Below are 20,153 nucleotides of genomic sequence, written 5' to 3'. Positions count from 1 at the left end.
TCTAGAAACCTGTCATTGTGCATTTTTCTAGTGTAATGCCTACCTAAGAGAATAGGATATTTGAATTGAGTGCAACTTACCTAGAATTCATTATTTCCACACAAACGATGACTCCTGTGGAATTCAGCGAGGAAGAAATGGCGACATTTCGTAAAAAACACGCCTTCAAAACAGCGTGTTTTTGAATAAATAGTTACCCTGTCCTTCAAACAAACTGATATGACGATGAAGAAGACAAAATTTTGTTTATCGTGGCCAAATAAAACGTTAAAAATATCCGGCCGATTGCAAAATATTGCCATTTTACTTACTGAGAGAACGATTATGCCATGTTCAAATTTGATTTTGCCGCTCAGCGCTCTTTTTTACCGGATGTGACGTCATTTTTTGTTGGATGATTCAGATACACAAAAAGTGCCAGGCGTCGCAGAGTGTTCTCCCCCGCCCCTGTCTCGCCCTAAACTAGCATAGGCGAATCCGGAGTTACAGGGAGGGGGAGGACGCGTTGAATTTGCGCCATCAGACAACAAGACCCTTACAGGATGCTAAATTTTACAAACAAAATGAATGGATAACCTGTAGTCTTGCAAGTGGAGCGAATTGCGATCCCACGCTCCCCACCCTTCTATTATTTCATCATCCACTCGTTCCAGTCCACAACTGTGTGTTCTGTTGAGCGCGTCTTCCGAATCGGTTGCATGTGATACTCACGAAATTTGTAGTTAAGTGAAATCCGAATCATCTTGTCATTTATAGCTGCTTCTATGAAAGTGAAACAATCTTTGATTGATGATTGTCGAAACCTCTCCGCTTTAATTTGCCACAAAGAAGAGAGTTCGCAAGATGCCGATGCCGTCATCGCCATTGAAAGTTGCTGGGACTGCTGTCTTGACTATTTCCCTCCTGTCATTGCAAGGGGCTCTGTGGTATTTCCGGCCACAACCAACAGGTAACGTACCCCCGCCGGATCGCTATAGTGTCGTGAACATTCATGGCGGAAATCGAAGGCTTTTGGACTTCAACTCCAGCCTGGAGTCAGATCAACAACTGTCTTCAGACAATCTCAGACAATATGCAGATGGACGAACGAACGATCACCCAAAATCAGTAAGTTGCACATTGTACTTTTCGCTCAAATGGATATTATATAATAGTTAGTAGCTAATTTATTACCTATGCCGTAAGCTTATATTTGCATGTACGGATTCACATGTACTGTACAGGTGTAGTTTTGAAAGAAGCAATAATTTGTTTATTGTTTATCTTTCTTCTTTTAAGTGTTTATGACATGACAAATAGTTTCCGCTTGCTAGAAAGGCCTTTCAAAATACTGAAAAATGGTGTTTTTCTTTTTGAAATATGGTTTTTCGTCTTAGAGATATTGACGTTTTTCTATTATGCAAATTAGAGTAGTGATGATGTCATATTGTTTGCAACTAAAAAATGGTAAAATACTGAATAAACAATATCTGTAGAAATATTGAAGCAGGGTTCTTGAAACTTGGCACCACAAATGTACATCACAAAAGAAACAAAATGACACCCTTAATGCGGTTGCCATAACAACTCTTTCGGCTCCAGTCTCTTTCTGTCAAAAAAACAAATATCCCCATTTGCACCTCTAAAGTGAGACAAAGGGTCCTGCTTGGAACAGACGCAGTTCCAATATTGTCTTAACTCCCATCGTTCGCGCTGGAGAGAGACTGTGAGGGCCTTATGCGTCCAATGGTGCGATGAGGACTGATGATGAGTGGCAAAACTGTTGTCATGGCAACAGGACTAAGAGTGCCATTTTGTTTCTTTTGTGATGCACATTTGTGGTGCCAAGTTTCAAGAACACTGCTTCAATATTTTCAGAGATATCATTTATTCAGTATTTCACCACTTCATAGTTGCAAACCTTATGACGTCATCACTGATCTAATTTACATAATAGAAAAATTTCAATATCTCTAAAATGAAAAACCATATTTCAAAAAGAAAAACACCATTCTTCAGTATTTTGAAAGGCCTTTCAAATAGACAGAAATTATTTTTCATGTCATCCACGCTTTAAGTTTTTTTACGTTTTATACAGCGCCATTGTAATTAACAAATAAAGAAGCCTAAGCTGTGTATTACACTGTGATAAGACACAATGGGCATTTGAGAACACAAGGGAAATGTAGAAAACATGAGCCACAGGCGAGTGCTTTCTACATTTCTCGAGTGTTCTTTATGTTTTGTACTCCGATAAAACATGGGTTTTTGACCAATCAGAGCACGCAGGGTCCTCTCTATGTTATAATTTTTGATATATACTAGTTATGCAATGCTTTAGAGTGGTATCTGTTGAATATCCCACTAGTCACTTGTAATTTCTCAGTATATGCACAAGCCTTTAGGTGAGTGTGCTGATAGCAAGAAATACAAGTGACAAGCAGCAGGGGTATTTTGCAGAATGCCGAATGCCAAATGTTTGTGGTTTAGTAGTTTCACTCATGTTTGCTTGCGGTTAGCTTTTGTTTGTTAAGGACAGCATTATATTGCATATGGCCCTGTCCAACAAATAAAAGCTAACCGCAAGCACATATAAGTGAAACTAACTGCAAGCAAACAGTGCATTCAGCATTCGGGGTTTGATGTTCTGCAAATTACCCCTGCTGAGTGACAAGTGGGATATATTCCATGGAAATTACCATGAGAGAGTGTTCCATAACTATTTTATACCATGCCATAGGAAATATAGTACCCATTACACAATCATTACAAAATATATGTGCAGCACTTGACAGGAAGGTTGGATTTAAATTACACTGTCAAACGGTATACAATGGCTCTCCAAACTTGATCCTGATTGGCAGTATTTTCTATGGCGTGGTCTAAAAAGTGTTATGATATTATGAAGATTTATATAACAGTGCAGGACTCCAGATCGAGCAGTCCGAGTTCAAGCCCTAATCAGGGTCATTGTGTTGTTTCCCTAAATGGCCAAGACACTTTTACTCTCACAGTGCCTCTCTTCGCCCATGTATAAGGTGATTCCTGAAAATATCCATACCCTACCATGGGTGGATGAATATTTTAACCCCCCCCTTGCCTTTGGAAATTCCAAAATGCTCTTAACCCCGCCATGCCCTCTGATTCCAAAATCATTAACCCCTCCTCCCCTCCGGAATTTCCGATTTCTTTTTTCAGACCCTTTGGCAATCCGTTTGACTGCCTAAAACTTCTAACGAATGGGAAACTTGTGCTTTCTCCCCACTCCAAGAAAATTCTGCTCACAATTTTTGGTCAAGCAAACAAGCAACTTAAGTTTGTTATGAACAGTTAATAAAGTACACCATAGTTTTCTCCCCTAAGTGTTATCTTTAAGTTGCTTACCACCAAAGCAAACTTTGTTTTCAGTTCATTAGCTTCATATTTTCAGGAGAGTATGATCATATTGATGCCAGTGGAAGACAAAAGTAAAGTTCACGATATCCCGTCGCCCGCAATATTGTAAATTTCGTTCATTGAGTAACTGCACTGACCACTAGTAATGCAACCTACAAATCTGTCAGGCATTCCATTTGGAAAAGAGAGACTGGTGCAGGGTTTTTGCACACAATTCAACAAGGTCGTTGACAATCTTAGATCGGAAAGAAACACAGACTTGTTTGATATTTTATTAATCTATTGACTACTTTTTTCAACTTTAAGGCCTCTTCAATGTGGAGCTCGCTGCACAAACCATCCGCTCACTAATCGGTGTGTTTGCTAACACCCGCCTGATCAATCTTTATCCTGCTTCCGCTGTTGGTTCATGCTTGATTTACAAACTGGAAAAGTTTCAAGTGAAGCTTTTGCAGTCTTCCCCGTCTGGAAATTCAGAGCTGAATCACCACCCCGCCCCATGCATTTGAAATTCCAAACTGCGTTACTCCCCCCCGTCCCCCCCCCCCCCTATGCTGCCTGTGGTGTGGTATGGATATTTTCTGTAATAACCCATACAACTGGGTGCCAGCAAATTTATAATTAACTCTTAGGGATTAAAACCTTGCAATGGGGGACTATCTTCAGTGACATCATCTTACATAAATATTCACTATGTATAGCACTTATTCCAGACTGGAAATGAATACCCACATAGGTAAGATGTGACTGATTTTTTATTTCATGATAATATTGCAGGAATGTTCCTCTTTGCACCATTTAAATGGCTCAGAAAATCGCTGCCGTTTTGTCAAGTCAACTAATAGTTGTGAGATGTCTGAAGGATTTATTCAATACATACAGATTCCATATTGTTCGTTTCCTACAAATCTTGTTCCTCTTGCATTTTTCTTACTGGTATGTTAATACTGTAAGATTAGAGCTAAAAGATTATAATAATGTCACAAATTATGATATATTTATCATAATTATCATATGTAATTGGCAAATGGCAAATTGAGAGGTACTCAAAGTAAGGGTTCAGTTTAATGAACCTCTTTTACTACAACAAGAGAAGGGGGAATTTCCTCTTATATTTTGGTTAATAATATTATTTTTTCAGCAGTAAATTAATCACGTGACCAAATTTTTCGAAACATGAGTCTCTTGGTGATTAATTTGGGAAATCTATCCAAAGCAAGCTCAAGAACACCAGGAACCCCGCAAAAATTATTTGGATTTTAAGGGGTTTTTTTTGTAAAAAGAGGGCTATATTAGTACTCCCCCTCCCCCTCCCCCTCCCCCTCCCCCCATTTTTCTTTCTGGATTCCAATAGCCCTCGCAAAGATCTACTTTTTCCGCATGGTCCTAATCTGGCCCAAAAACCTTAGTTTGTATTTAGAAGGCACCGTCCTTAAGAATGCTAGTCCTGCTAGTTCATGTAGGGATAAGTTATAACTGATCTCTTGAAGTTTTTAACTATTTCATCTTTCTTATTCCATAAATGCTATCCACCAAAAACCAGCAAATGCTAATGTTTAAACTAGAAATGATTATTTTAACTCAAGCCTCAACCAAAAATTTACATTTAGGTAATTATGTTTCCAACCACTTTTGTTAGTTTTTATGGTTGGTGTTCCTCTTCATCACTCTTGGATTGACGGCAGATGACTAGTAAGTTGATAAATTAAAATTACAGTACCATTGATAATAATTATTAGTTTTACGGATGTAGTCCAATCTGACTTGATCTCTTTTCATGTGAAGTAGCTAATTTTAAATTATTACTTTTTTTTTTTCGCTGTTTTACTGCTTTTTTCCCAGATAACATACATGTATTATTAATTAACATCTTTAGATGCATTACATACATTTTCTGTGCAAATTATAATAAATTAAAGTAATTTGCATCAGACTTATAAGCACTCTCTTTTCCACATGCACCATGTTGTTTATCCCTGAGAACTTAGCTAGGCCAGCAAAAAAGGCAGTGTGGCAGAAAAGGGCTTGAGGCTTTGTCTCAATGCAGTCGTTTCTTCTCCCAAATCCATGCACCATACTCCTTCATTTACACTAGTACTAATCGTAGGGACAATATACTTACTTTATTAAGTAATATATAGAGATATGTAAAGTTCTTAGGCATCATACAATCCTACCCCTCGCACTCTCTCCCCTTATTGCAAATTGGAGGAATTACTTATTATAAGGCCACAAATTTTGGTACCTTTTGGGTCGTCATTTAATTTAAGATGAAAATCAACAAGGGCAGGAACAGTTTCTGGGCTTCATCCTTTAACACTGTACTAGTTTACCTAATTGGTACAAAATGCTGCCAAAGGGAAGGAGGATGTAAGGTGTGTCAGTGCAGAGCAGGGTTGTTCCCATACAGAACTCAGCTGGATCGTCTGTAACAGTAACAAACTGGGTTATTTAACTTCTGGGATTACGTACAGTACTCAGCAACACTTAAAGTTTCATTACATTTTTCATTGCTGTCTTATGGACAAGACTCATGCTCTTATATATACAAGTACACCCAGAATTTCCAGAAGCTTCTCTAAAGAATTAAATAGCATTGTTGCAGGGTTTCTATAAATTTGAACATTACATCGAGAAACAGAACATTCCAGAAGGTTTTAGGTCATATTTGCTGACTAACTTCCAGTTCAAGTGAAATAACAACAACACTCTTTTATAGAGAGGTCTAGACCCACTGCTGATTTGTTGCAGCATAATCACAATCATTTTCAGTTGGTAATGTTTTAATTGTATTATAATATTATTGTTATGTATTTCCCTGTAGCTTCTGTCCTTCCTTGCAAGTGATTTCCAAAACATTACGACTTAGTCAGAATATTGCTGTATCCTTTTAATGTACTGTATGGTGCTTTCGTGGGGTGATTTTCTGTTGGTGATGCACAAGCACCATTGGAGGTGAATATATCTGTTTAAATATTGAAATGTTATTTTAATATTAATATTGATATCTTACTCCATATCGTGGAATTCAATTTCCTTGACTGTAGTGTAACCCCAAGGGAGTTACATTTCTAGCCATTGGGAATGGTGCTCCTGACATTTTTAGTTCTCTGGCAGCCTTTTCTAACACCAGAGATCCAAATGAAGTACAACTTGGAATGCAGGCTCTTTTTGGTAAGTTGTGCAGCTACAAATATACTGAGCAGTGTTTAGTGGACATTAAGTTTTTTGTTTTAGTTTATGTTCTTCACGACAGTGTAGACTTGAATATTGGTTCATCAGATATATATTATTTATTATATAAACACCAGTGAAATACCAGGTGAGCTTTCGTACAAAAAATAATTATATTCACACATGAAAATAACAATTATTGTTATCTTCACACATGAAAAGATCACTGTTTGCTATACAGTTACGTATTAAATAAACCGCACCTTTCACAGCAAAAGTGAAATGGTTTGGTATTTCATTGGTGTTAATAGAACATTACATCATGGTCATGTGGAGATTCTCTTCTTATTTTTTTTTAATACTCAGAGAGAAATTTCATGTCATTCTCAGCATGTGGCCATGTAATATCCTCTAAATCTCACAAAGGGTCTGACTTTAAATCATTCCCTTTTTTTTACCTTTAACCTGATAAATAAATTAAGTTTTTTTTTTTGAGTTCTGATAACGAAAGGGGCAATGTTATTTGTAAACTAGAGTTGAAGCGATACAAATATATATGCAATATTTTAGTCACGTAATTATGGCAGCTCAATCATTGGGTTACCTTCAACGGTTGTAAACACCTGAACTCTATAACACAAGGGACACTGTCTTACTATTACACAAAACTGCTCTAACAATTATTATTATTGTTGTGTTAGACAATGAACTACTTAACTTGGAAGCTATGCAAGGAGTTTAGAAATGCCGTAATTGCATGCTGTAATTGATACAAAATTATGTCTTATCATACTTATAACTATGGTTGTGGTTGCTTTAATTTACAAACCTCAAAACAAGAATGTGATGTTACATCGTGTAATTGATACAACTTATGCCTTGTCAGGCCTTTATCAATAGTTGCATGTTTGCATGTATGCATTTTATACAGCACATTTGTTGCTGTGTGTTCAACACTATAGTATCCTTGCGTACTGTATTCTGCATTTTTTTTCCCACCTCACACTCCCCTCATTCAATAAAGTTGGACTACAGGTCTGGGTGCACACCTGCTCCTTAGCTTTGCACATAGTAGGCTGGGTGGTGTCCTGACCCCACCATAGCCTTAGTCATTAGCCAGGTGTGGCATGCACCACACTCGTTGACTCATCCCTTGTAGTTTACATGCTATCACGAGGTGTAGCATGTGCTACACTTGTTGGCTTGTCCATTACTCGTGGGGTGTGCTGCTGCCACCCCCCTTTACCTTCACTTTGCGGGGTGTATTGCTTCCATGCTATTTACCCCAAGGAGCACCCAACAACCTTAGTCCCTTTTACTGCCAAATGTTTTGTGTGGCTTTCTTGTGTGTTCATCCCTTTACCCCCTAAGGCGAGCGGTAGTTTTTCCCAAATTGGCAAATAAAGACACCCTGGCTGTGTACAATATGCCATTTGAAAGCCACTAATCAGCTTATTTAAGAATTGACATCAGCAGCTATGAAGGAGGTAGACATTTTGAGAGAAATTGCTTTAAAATGCAAAAATGAATGACTGAAAATGTGTCAATCTTCTACTATATTAGGTATACCCCTAAACTTTAGCTTATTTAGCAGCTCTTAGTGCATAGCTTGATATGAAGCAAGTCTTGCATTCCATTTGCATACGGAAAAAGGAACTAAAAACTTCTGGGGGTGATCAACCATGTCTTGGATGGGAGGGGGTCAAAAATGAGCAGATCTTTACAAGACAATTTTCATGGCAAAAATTCATAGAAATCTATCAAATATTCACAAATTTATGACCTTGTGTGCCAATTTGCACTCTTAGGGGGTAAAGAGTTAACAAGTAACAAATGGTTGTTAAATTTGGAGAAACATTTGAGGGTAAAAGTAGCGATATCCTTTTGTTTTTGTTAGTTATGTCGCTGCATTCTTTTGTTTTCCTGCATCTCAATTTTACTGTAATGTAGTTTCACACTTTCTTTATATAATGTTACTGGACTTACAATAATTAACATTATTTTGATAATGGTGACATGTCCTCACCGAAAAGTCATGTTTTAAGATCGCTACTTTTTATCCTGAAAAGTTTTTTTAAGTTACTTGTCAAACTTGTTTAGAACATGGTAACGTTATTGATCGTACTTATTATTGTTAGATGTTGTTAAAAATCTTATATTTTTATGTTTCAGGTGCTGGTATGTTTGTGACAACAGTTGTGGTTGGTGTCGTATCCTTTGTCTCAACTGTTACACTGAAGACTCGTCCATTCACCAGGGATGTTTTATTCTACCTGGGAGCAGTCTCATGGACGTTCATCACACTTTATAAAGAAAACATAACTTTGGAAGAGGCAATAGGTGCAACAAACGTTGTCCCCTGGTGGACTGACCATTTACTTTTGCACATAGGCCTAGTTCACCAGCACTGGCTGTGTCATGGTGACTCTCATTTGAGGATTGCAGTGCAATGACTGGTGCTGCAGCAAGAGTACATGTTACTTTAGTACCACATATACTACATATATTATTATAGCTAGGCCCAATTAGTGCTATGGAAGGGCTGCAATGATGAGGTTTTCTGCACACATTGCATGCCTATAATTCTAGTTGGAGACTCATCTGTCATATGCTTGGGTCCTCAATAACAAAAGAGACAGAGTATAAATAAAATAATATTGATGGTAAACTGATTCATTGTTGCTTGGGTTTGTTTGGGTATGTGTACAAGTCCTGTCAGAGTCAGTGTTAGTCTCCCTTCGTTTTTTTGTTTTTCTTCCCTTCACTGCATGGCCCCCAACCAACTGAAAGCCTGGAACAGGCTAACGTGAATTGCTTACTTGTTGAGACCTCCATAGACTCTTGGACTAAATTCTGATAATAAATTGTTAAATAATATTAATTGTCACATGTGATCAAAGATAACATTTGTTTTCTAAATCTCAGTAGTTGCAGAACTCATTGCTCAAACACAGCTGGCTCAAACAGAACTGGTTCACCAACTTTAGCTTTTTTGCTGTTTTAGAGGATAGTTGTTCAACGAGAGAGATTTTTTCAGAGTCTTAAACAGCTTTAAATTGACTCCATAACTACGATTACTAAGGGTAACGGATTGTTTTTCTTTTTTTCTTTTTATAGGTTTCATAGTATTTTATGTAGCTTACATTTTTGTGGTCATTGTTGGCCATTACATCCACCAAAGATGCAAAAGAAAAGTGCGTGTTGAAATTACCCCTGAATCCTCAGAATCAGGACAGTCAGGTGTGTTTATGATTTAATTTGTAGTCCTTAAACTAGCTTATTTTCTTATTCGGTGTGTATTTGCATTTGAAGGGCAAGGAGACACGGTGTGCATTTCACAGTTGCATTTTCACTCATAAAATTATATTACCTAGCTTTAGACAACATCATATGATTGTGACAATGAATGCATTACAAGTACATCACGATTTTCATGAAAAGAGCTTCAAGGCTTAAACAATATGATAATGTCACATGCAGGTGACCAATTTCCAGCTGCAACTTGCGTCATCCATTTTATTTTGCATGTAGTTGTTGACATCATTTTTAATGTAATGTACCTGTAATCTGTTTCTGCTTCAAAAGTCCCTAATTTCTTTCATACTTTTGTGAACTCCAAGATCATTTTCAGGTCATTTTTTAAACCTTTAACATTACTTCTTAACCTACCACCGGCTTATTCATAGACCTTGCTACTTTTATGGCATGTCTTTAAACAGAATCCACTGGTGACTATTTTGAATCAGAGGGTCAAGTTAGAGCAAGAAACCTATTGAATGCAGTGAGGGGCATAAGTGCTGAATCCATCATTTCTGTGATTGAGGAACCAACTGACATCGAGCATCAAGACACAAGAACGCATGAACCTCACAACAGAGTTTCAGGTAGCTGGTTGATCCACTTTTAACATTTAGTTATTTATAGCTACTGAAGGCTTTGTAAAACACTAAACAGGGTTTTGGCCTCTCCTATGTTGCAGATGCTCTTTTTGCTACAGAAAAAACACTGATTGCTCCAGCCATTCACAGTGCTCCAATTCCTGCCAGACAAGAATCTGTACTTTCAGGTATAATTCAAAGTAATCAAATGTTGTCAGTCTGTCAATTTTATAACCCACCCCATTTTCTCTAAAATTAACTCTAGTCAATTTGGAAGTTTGCTTCTTTGGTTGCTTCAAGCCTTTTTGAAAATTTTGTAACTAGTACTCAAGGAGCAGTTGAAAGGAATTTAAAAAAAAAAACTCAAAAGACAGGCCAGAGCAAAACATATAGTTATATGTTAATTATTGTTGGAAACAATGCTGGCAGTGATGCTCTTGTAAATAAAGTTAGTTATGGATGATTATGTGTGGTTTATAGACCAAGTGTGAGGTCAAAATGGCTGGATATTGGTTGGCCAAGCTTTTTTTTTTTTTTTGCATGTTTATGGAATGAGATGGAGTCGAGGTCCGTAAACACACAAACGGAACGGGCCAACGCTCAGCCATCTTGACCTAACAAGCTTGGTCAGTAAATCCGGTAATCCTGAGTAGGCAAGATAGCACCATCTCCCCCACTCAAGTAGCCAATCACAACCCAGGATTTTGTTCATCTTGCCCGCTCACCAAGCGAGCCATAATTTTTATAATAATAAAGGATCTTTCTCTTTTAGATGAGGAATTACCTCTTCTGGGTAGTAGACGTCAAGTTAGTGCATGCAGAAAATTCCTGCAGGGCCTAGAACCTATTGACCGAGAAGACTGGTGTAGAAGCAATTATTTCTGGAGATTCTTTTTGATTGTGAAGGTAAGCAATTCTTATTAGAACCATAGCGAGGTGTAGGGTGGGATCTGGGTCTGAGTCCTCTCTTGTGGTGGGTTGAAACAGGCCATTTCGGAGTTGCCTTCTGCCTCTGTTTCAAAACGAGTCTTCGTTCAAAACCTTTTTATGAAAATGAGGAATGAACTTACAGATGAGGAATTTTTATAACAAGTCAGTGGTTTCGCACGAAGATTTGTTTTTACACAGAGGCAAAGAGCAACTCGGAGATGGCCTATTCACTGTGCAAACAGAGCTGCATGTTAACTGAGGCTGGAATTTTGGTTGCAGGCTCCTGCAGTATTTTGTCTGAATCTCACTGTACCAGTTGTGGATTACGACAAAGAGCAGCATAATTGGAACAAGTGGCTGAATGTCCTGCATTGCATAACAATGCCAGTCTTCAGTGTCATGGTAACAAAAGGTTAGTATTGAACTGTACTTTAGCCTGCGTAGCAAGCGGTCCCGTACAGAGCTTTTCCGCATTCTGACCGCGCGTAAATTGGAGCGAGAGCAAAAAATTGACGAAGCAGGGGGTGGTGGCGTGAGCGAGGAAACCGTGAAAACCAGTGGGCGTTTTTCAAAATCGAGGTGTTCGCGGGCAAGCGTTCGCTCTCTCGCCCCACCACCCCCTGCTTCGTCAATTTTTTTGCTCTCGCTCCAATTTACGCGCAGCCAGAATGCGGAAAAGCTCTTCGTAAGGGTATGCTTGCTATCCAGGCTAACTGTACTTCAACCTTAAGTACATAACTTGATGTACTAGAGGCTGGTACGTACAACCAACGTGGGAGGCGCGGAGGCCTCATGGTTAGTACGCTCGTCTCTGGTCGAGCACTTTTCAAAAAGAAGCCTGCACTAGTACACCGGACTCGAGAGAACGATGGAAATCGAGCGTAAAAGCGGAAATAAGATCGTTTCTTTTATTATTACTTCTGCGAGTGTACCCTAAAAGATATTTTGACAACAAAAATAGTGGCGTTTCGTCATGTACACCCTAAGTGAGACCAGAATCCTTGATTTATTCCCCTAAACGAGACGACGAGCATACCCCCCCCCCCCCCACCTCGGGCGTGAAATGGGCTAACTTTCTGTCCAGGGGGAGGAACTACTACTCAAAGTAGCGTGGTTTCCCATTAAGCTAGATTTAAGCACAGCTCTGGGCTTGTCAACTCGTTGAAAGACGTTTAGGTGAATTCTTAGTTAATAAGTGACGAATTCTGAATCTTTCAACTCATTAGAAGAGAAAAACGGAATGAACGTTTTTGCCAAAAAAATATAACGTTAGTATAATGTCTTTCTTCAAGCCAGCAATTTTATGGTTGTTGGACGGTTTCCGGCCTGGGCGTTGGCACTGTGTGGAGGAATCGTTCTAGCTCTGGTGATCGCCATGACAACCAGAAGTGACAAACAGCCATGGGGTCATTTTGTAAGTACTTCACAGCAATTTGCCACTTTAGAAACGAGAAGAAAACTGTGGCGAATCTCATCTCTTACTCGTTTGTGGGATCATTACTAGGGACAAGATGGCTTCACGTCTTTTGTTTTGTCCCCAGAAAACGATTCCACAAGTGACTGCGAGATGAGACTCGCCACAGTTTTCTTCTTGTTGCTTAAGTGGCGAATATCTTTCAAATATTGAGGTAAAAACATGGTTCAATCGACTACTGCATTGGAAATTATGAGGCAGAGATAATGATCAATATTGCATTGGAATGTGTATCGAGAAATTTATGTTCGAACATGTTTTGCTTTCATGGGTAATATTAGCAAATTATGGTGGAATGGTTGGATGGACTAGTATCCCAGCCAAGACTCCTCCTCATGTGTCCCGTTTGTACAAAGCATGCTATGGTATTCACCGGTGAATAAAAAACAACTATTAGGTTTGGCTAACGCGTGGAAAGCGTTATAATCCAATCTTTGAACAGCAGGGGCCTGATCCCTTTACCTCCAGGAAAATTTTTACTTTTCTCAAAGTTTTCCTTAGTACAAAGGAGTTTGTAATTCGTCTCATAACTTCTTTTAACACGTTTGTCTCTCTCCCTCTTCCAGCTGTTTGCGTACGTGGCGTTCGCGATATCTGTAATCTGGATCTACACCACGGCGAACGAGATTGTTAACCTTCTTCAGGTACAGTTGTTAATGTGAAAGATTTTTCCTTCTTGAACCACTTGTTTATTGTTCCTTGACTTCATTGCATCCTTGCTGTGCGCCAGCCTTCACTGCCCGACAGTTGCTCACACAGAGGCAGCGGCAGCCATAGGAGTCGAGAAGAAATCAAACTTAAGAACATTTAACTCAAGGAGGCTTTTTCAAAGTTATTTCTATCGTGTTTTTTTTATTTGCAGACGTTCGGTTTCGCGTTTGGTTTAAGTAACGCAATTCTTGGTCTAACTTTCCTTGCCTGGGGAAACAGCCTTGGTGGTGAGTATTGTCTCTCTCAATCTGCTCCCATAACACGATCAGATTAAAAAAAAAGCAAGAGAAACAAATGACAAGGCTGCGAGACAGTTCTGTTTTCAGCGTTTCTCCCCTCTGACTTCTATATTTAAGCTTCTCGCGCGACGAACTAAGAGAAAAGAGGAACTGCTCATAGCTCAACTTGCGTTTGCTTATTTTGCAGACTTAATATCTAACACTGCTATGGCAAGACAAGGATTTTCTCGCATGGCCGTGTCAGCCTGCTTTGGAGGTCCTTTACTCAGTATCCTTTGATCTCCGGCAGTATTACTGATTCATTGCTAATTTCTCCTCGCCTTTTGTACTAAAGTCAAGCAGTTGGGTTGTGAGAATTATTAAATCTCATTCTAAATGGAACGCAAAAGCGGACATTTAAGCCTGGTATGATTTATCTGGAAATGGAAAGCAGACAAGCTGATTGAAGTCTTGAGGACTGATTGTTTGAGAGGCACTGTAGCAAGTTTTAGGGTGAAAGTGATTTCTTAACTTCTCTCCAGATATGTTACTAGGTATCGGCCTATCATGTACTGTAGGAACGGTAACACGCGGGCATGCAATATCTGTAAGTATCTAACGCTCATTAAAATATTAACTAGCAGTCTGCATTTCAGATGTGGGCTTTAAAACTAGTTGTATCACTTTTGAGAAATAGACAGTGTCTTATGTTAAGAAAAAATATCTTTTTAGAGAGCTGTTTAATAAGGCGTCTGTTACTACAAAGGTACCCTATACCCGGAGACGATTCAAAACATGACATCTTAAAGGAGCTGCGTTGTGAAAAGTTTAGCCTAAATTTGTCAAGTTCGTCGTTTGCAATCCGTGTTAATCTTCTCCATCCTTAACCATCCTTGCTCCTTTATGGTTTATTATTATCTCTTTGGTGTTTTTCTATCTTAGCAAACTACTATTTTCAGGTTTCCTTCCATTTAAAGGTAATTTTGTACGTGGCCGGCAAAATAACTCAAAGTTCCGTGACTGAGCTCCTTTAACACCTCTGTCTCTCTTTAGTTACGTCACAGATTTCACCAGTACCAGATCTCCGCGGGATTTCTAGCTGCCAGTCTCAGCTCGTCAGCCATCATAATTCCTTTGATGGGATTCAAAGTACCCCGGATGTATGGCGTGTACCTGATAGTTCTTTATGTAGCTTATCTAGTAGTGTCTATAGCAGCCGAAATTAAACACATCTGATGCCTGTCAGACTCGGCCAGGGTACGGTGGGGTCTCTGTTTTACTTGAGAACTTCTTCAGTGAAACTGCTAAAGTAGTTAAGGATCTTGGACACCACAAAAGCTTCTGTGAAAGCCTTTGTGTCACTCTTTTAATTTCAGTCAGCGACGTTAAGCGACCTCTTTTCATTCGGATTATTCATTAAATTATCGTTGCTTTCCAACACAACCGATTTCGGTGAAGTCGTCAAAATTGAATGAAAACATTGTTGTTATGTGAGTTTGTTTTTAGTTAAGGCCCCCTTCTTACTACGCCAGAGGAATTTGAAAACGCAGCTTTGTTTCTCCGGTTAGCTCCTCCGTCCACACTAATCCGTCACGAAAACGGAGCTTTTCGAAGATGTTCTGCAAACCGGAGGAATTTGAAAACGCCGGCTTTGCGTTTTCGTGTAAAAAGAAAACATTTTGAAAACGAAGATTTTCGAAAACGATGACGTCACGATAGTCGTGATATTCCCCTGCCGAGTTTTACTCAAACACAAATGCAAAATGGCCGCTGATTGTTGCGATTTCAAGTTTCTCCGGCGTAGTGTGGACGGAAAACATTTGATGCGTTTTCAAATTTCTCTGGAGTAGTGTGGATGGGACCTAAGAAAACCAGGACGGCAGCTGCAACTGGAACATCGCTAAACAAAAAGGTTTAATGAGCAGAACAATGGCAGTGCACACACGTGTGCGTTATCATTCTTGGTACATTTCTTTTCCGTCCTCTGCAAAACAGCAACGTGAAATGACCAAATTCTGCATGTCAGGAGAACGTGAACTGCGACGACTAATCTCTTCAATTTTTATTTCAAATTTATCGTTGTGTCCCAGATTCAGTTTGGTAACAGTTTTGACTGTGATAAACAAAGTAAATGACTCTAGAGTACGTCGTGGTCACTTATCTTCCTAATATTATTATACACTGAACTCACTATCTCTTTTCTGATTGGCCGAAAGCGTACAGTGAATTTTCGAAATCAGCGCCAGTGACGTCATCTCTGCAGATTATATAATAATCATGTCAAGGACACTCAAAGTCACGGGTAATGATGTCAAGTTCTCGCGCTTTGTGTTGCTTGCCGTCAGTAAAGAAGCAAAAACATGACTTTAATTTTTTTCGTTCAATGTATAATAAAACAATTATTAGATTCGGTTTTTGTGATATCCAGAATAATCAAGGTCTCCGTAAGGGTTATCAGCCTCAGCCTTCGGCATCGGCTGATAACCCCTACCTCGACCTTGATTATTCTGGATATCACAAAAACCTCATCCAATAATTGTTTACAATTGTATAGTGGAACTACCCGCCAAATGTTACGCGCGGGAAATCTGTCAGAACCTATGTACTATAAACACAATTTTGTAAATAGAAAATTTAAGTTTAAGTAACAGATTAATTTTAATTCCCACTTTAACATTTTATCATAGTTTAAATTTGTTTAAAATGTCTTGCTTATGCCAGGAGAATAATCTTATATGAAGTCTGATGACCTTTTTAATCTGAAACTTCCAAAAGCAATTATGTAAATAATGTTATCAAGCAGATATATTTTTAACGTCAGATCCACAACCGTGAAATCTGAAAGCAATATTCGTATTCGATACACTGAAATTTTAATTTCAATGGCTAATGTTTACAGTTGTTTTGTAATCAGAATTCAAAAGGGTATTCAACTTTTTTTAGAAGAAAATAAAGATGTCTTTTTTTCTATGTAGAAACTTGTTTGAGTTTGGTCTGGTCTGCAGTCTGCATTTTACCCTGGGTCTGCATTTTACCCCTGGTCTGCAGTCTGCATTTTACCGTCCTCAGTGTGCATTTTATCCCCGGTCCTCAGTCTGCAGTCCGCAGTCTGCGTTCTACACTGACCGATTTTGAAGGAGTTGTTCGTGAGTTGGAAGCAAAATATCAGACGAATAATATCAGACAACCCATAAGTCAACTCTGGAGAGTGTTACGTCGAAAATATTTTTAAAAGATTCTTTTGAATTAACAAAGCTCATTGTCACTTGTTTTCAAGCTGCATTTAATTAAAGATGTGTTTTGCAAAAAAGACTTTTGTTATGGAAGTAAATATACTAAAATTTGTTCCCTTGGGATTAGTAACAAAGAGCATGATTCTCGAAAAGTCCAGCAGAGCTCAACTTCGTTCTAGAAAACAACTGTGAAGTTCGAGGTTAACTCAAGGACATGTCATGTCTTTCATAACCGTCAAGTTTGGAGGTAAGTTTGTAGTTACGACAGACTGAGTATTGTTTTGATTGGGAGGCGTTTTCAGTGCGAATTAGTTTACAGTTTGTTCTAATCGTAGACAACGAAGAGGAATTGTTTAATCCAAATTGTGTGACGGTAAATTTGTTGGACAACCTAAGAAGAAGATGTGGGTGCCAGAAGGGAAGTATGTTACCTTATGCTGTGTCTATTTATGCTATTGAACTCCTTATTCGTGACACTGCTCTACTGAAACAAGGTGTGAAGCGATGTTTAGTGAGCAATTAGCGATGAGCTTTTGTTTAAGTGAACCTATACGCAGTGCCGAGTAAATATCGTCACAACCTGTGTTTGGCACAAAAGATTAGGGCCTGGGGAGGTACAATAGCGCTTTAATTCGCTCAGAGCTTTCTCGCTTACTCAGGTCGACAAATTACGTCGATAGCAGCAATGTTCGTTGGTATTTAGAAATTGGTACAACCCGACAAATAATAATTACTTGAAGTTGCCACGGAAAGAGCCCAAAATCTAACTGTCCGAAATTGATTCCAAAGGCTATCAGGCAATATTCAACGCTGAAGAAACTTAATGGCTGACTTGTTTTAAATTGCCCGGTTCCGTAAGAGTTGTGTACAGAACTTGCTGGGGTTGTCTTCGAGATGTTGCTAGGTAACAACGTCATTGTCGTTGTCCGATGGTTTTATTGCAATTTTCTCCGTAACAAATAATCAACTGAATATTTTAAAAAAGAAACAGTGGAGATGGAGACATTCAAAAGCGCATAAGCAGTAATCATCATACTAGGAATACTCTCATGAATGAACGAAGAAACTAAGTAAATAAATGATAATACAATACTGAGGCCCCATGGGGGATTGTCGGGATATTGGACATATTAATGTAAAAATAAATGGGATATTTCGGTCAGATAAAACGGGATCTAGAGCAGCAAAATCTTTAAATTGTGCAAAAATATCTTAATATCTTAATTGGAATTTTGTCGTGCAGCCAATTCTAGGCTCGATTACCAGCCAATGTTCGGGAAATGAGCCCGCGCTCCTCCCCGAAGCCTCCCCGAAGTCTCCTCTCGAGAGGATGGTAGATCGTGCGGAAATCGAGCCTAGGCCAATTCATGCTGACCTCTGTTGCTAGCTCGCGAAATTCATGACTGAACAAATATGGCGTGTCTCACGGGTAGCGAAAGAAGAGCTTGCAACTCACGAATAATTCTTAAATTCTGTCTGACACACTTTTTCTTTATTGACCATGTAGTAACCTTGGACTTATCAGATGAAGATGGTGACATTAAAAATTTACACGAGTATCCAACCCAGTATGCTCACAGATTCCTAAAAGGACGAGAAGTATTTGTGCTTATAAAGGTGGAAAGTAAGTTTTAAATATTTTTGAAAACGTTTAAAACAGATCTAAAAAAAGAGCACCCCTCCCAAGAGTTAATACATCACTGGTCACCTCCCTGGGGGACAGCGAGCAAACTTTTGCTGTCTGTCTTCAGCTGTCTGTACAGTAGAGTGAAAATATTTGTATTTGTGGTGAATACTAAGAGACGTTTTTCTATTTTGTGTGATGTAGTAAAGGATTACAAGAAAAGAATAAAAAATCAGAGGTAATCTTTGCCGTTTGCCGTCTGCCGTAAACGTCATGCTTGGCTCTACGTCTTTCAGGCCCCGTTCGCACTACGCCACGCACTACGGTCAAGCCTTCCGTCCACTCTAGTCCGTCACGAAAACGGAGCTTGTCGAAAATGCTCTTCAAAAGGAATTTGAAATCTCTGGCTTTGCGTTGTGGTGTGGACGGAAAACGTTTTGAAAACGGAGCTTTTCGAAAACGATGACGTCACGCGAATCATGTGATTTCTTGTTCTCAGTGATTGCTCGTTTTCAAATTTCTCCGGCGTAGTGTGGACGAGGGCCAAACTTGCATATTTGCAAGTCAAGCCCGAAGGCGGCGGTCGAAAATTTAGTAGTTCTCTTTTGAAGTACTTTTTAGATCTGTTTTAAATGTCTTTTTTTTAGAATTTTTATGTACACAGATTGCAAAGTTCCACTTGAAAGTAACGTAACAAACCTATCCACCGAGTCCGTTACAAATCAAATTCTCTTTGGCGTTTTTACACAGAAGGACAAGGTGATCAGCCAACAACCTATACTGCGCTGTTGAATGACCTGGAGAGATCCAATCCTAAACTTCTAGGTGAGTTCTTAACTTTCAAAACAGATGATTGACTGACGGAAAACGCTTGACTATTGTTCTCTATATGAGTGGAGGCGGTGTGGCCGAGTGGTTTAGGGAGCTGGATTTGAAATCAGGAGGTCTCTGGTTCAAATCCTCCTCTCTACAGCTATCTGGATTTGTTCTCGGTAGTCCCGAGTTCAACTCATCGACCGCGTTGTGTGAATACCCAACTGCAATATTTGCAATATTTGTATAATTATTTACAGTCCCCAATTAGCACAACAGTGCTAAATACATTTGACAATTGATTTTTTTAACTTTTCTCTACAGCTCGCTTGGAGACGCTCTCGAAATCTTGTTCCGATTCCAAACCCAAATCTGGAAACAGAAAGGAGTCAATATGGAACAATGTCTCAAAAATGCGAAAGCAACTCCGTAGCATGCCAAGCGCTGGGCGTAACAGAGCAGAATCTAACACCACCTCCAGAGGGGACAGTAAAAATCTTGGCACCACCCCGTCCCCACCAGGAAAATCACGAATAAGGAAAGTTTCCAAGAACTGAGCATTTTGATGGTTCTTCGTTTTGAATGCAAGGTTGTAACATGATAATTATTCTTGCTAATTTATAATAAAAAAATCTCTTTTCATTCTAGAGTAGTGACCGGGTGTTTTGTCACATTGTACAACAATATCACCACGCCTCTCTTCAAACAGTTGCTTTTTAACGC

At 39.0% G+C, this 20,153-nt stretch overlaps 2 protein-coding genes across 3 annotated transcripts; both read left to right on the top strand.

Moving 5' to 3' along the window:
* The first annotated feature begins 456 nt into the window (after positions 1-456).
* Positions 457-16,745, top strand: LOC145463871 (mitochondrial sodium/calcium exchanger protein-like). Of its 2 annotated transcripts, XM_081447663.1 has the most exons (17): positions 457-1,107; positions 4,153-4,311; positions 5,015-5,067; positions 6,200-6,257; positions 6,435-6,549; positions 8,722-8,889; positions 9,667-9,789; positions 10,269-10,433; positions 10,529-10,615; positions 11,200-11,333; positions 11,637-11,769; positions 12,650-12,771; positions 13,398-13,475; positions 13,694-13,769; positions 13,969-14,049; positions 14,303-14,367; positions 14,814-16,745. In XM_081447663.1, exons 1-17 carry the CDS (start codon positions 844-846, stop codon positions 14,994-14,996), a joined length of 2,064 nt encoding a protein of 687 aa, XP_081303789.1. In that variant the 5' UTR covers positions 457-843; the 3' UTR covers positions 14,997-16,745. The 2 variants fall into 2 exon arrangements, with proteins under 2 accessions (XP_081303789.1, XP_081303790.1); XM_081447664.1 differs by lacking the exon at positions 10,269-10,433.
* Positions 16,038-20,127, top strand: LOC145462350 (uncharacterized). Its single transcript, XM_081445843.1, has 5 exons — positions 16,038-16,100; positions 17,253-17,415; positions 18,501-18,617; positions 19,368-19,442; positions 19,755-20,127. The coding sequence occupies exons 1-5, from the start codon at positions 16,038-16,040 to the stop codon at positions 19,985-19,987; spliced, it is 651 nt and encodes a 216-aa protein (XP_081301969.1). The 3' UTR covers positions 19,988-20,127.
* Positions 20,128-20,153: the final 26 nt, after the last annotated feature.

Source organism: Orbicella franksi, chromosome 12 (assembly GCF_964199315.1).
Source record: "Orbicella franksi chromosome 12, jaOrbFran1.1, whole genome shotgun sequence".
Lineage (NCBI taxonomy): Eukaryota > Metazoa > Cnidaria > Anthozoa > Scleractinia > Merulinidae > Orbicella > Orbicella franksi.
The sequence above is the reverse complement of the archived record's forward strand: the minus strand, read 5'-3'. Positions and strand labels throughout refer to the sequence as shown.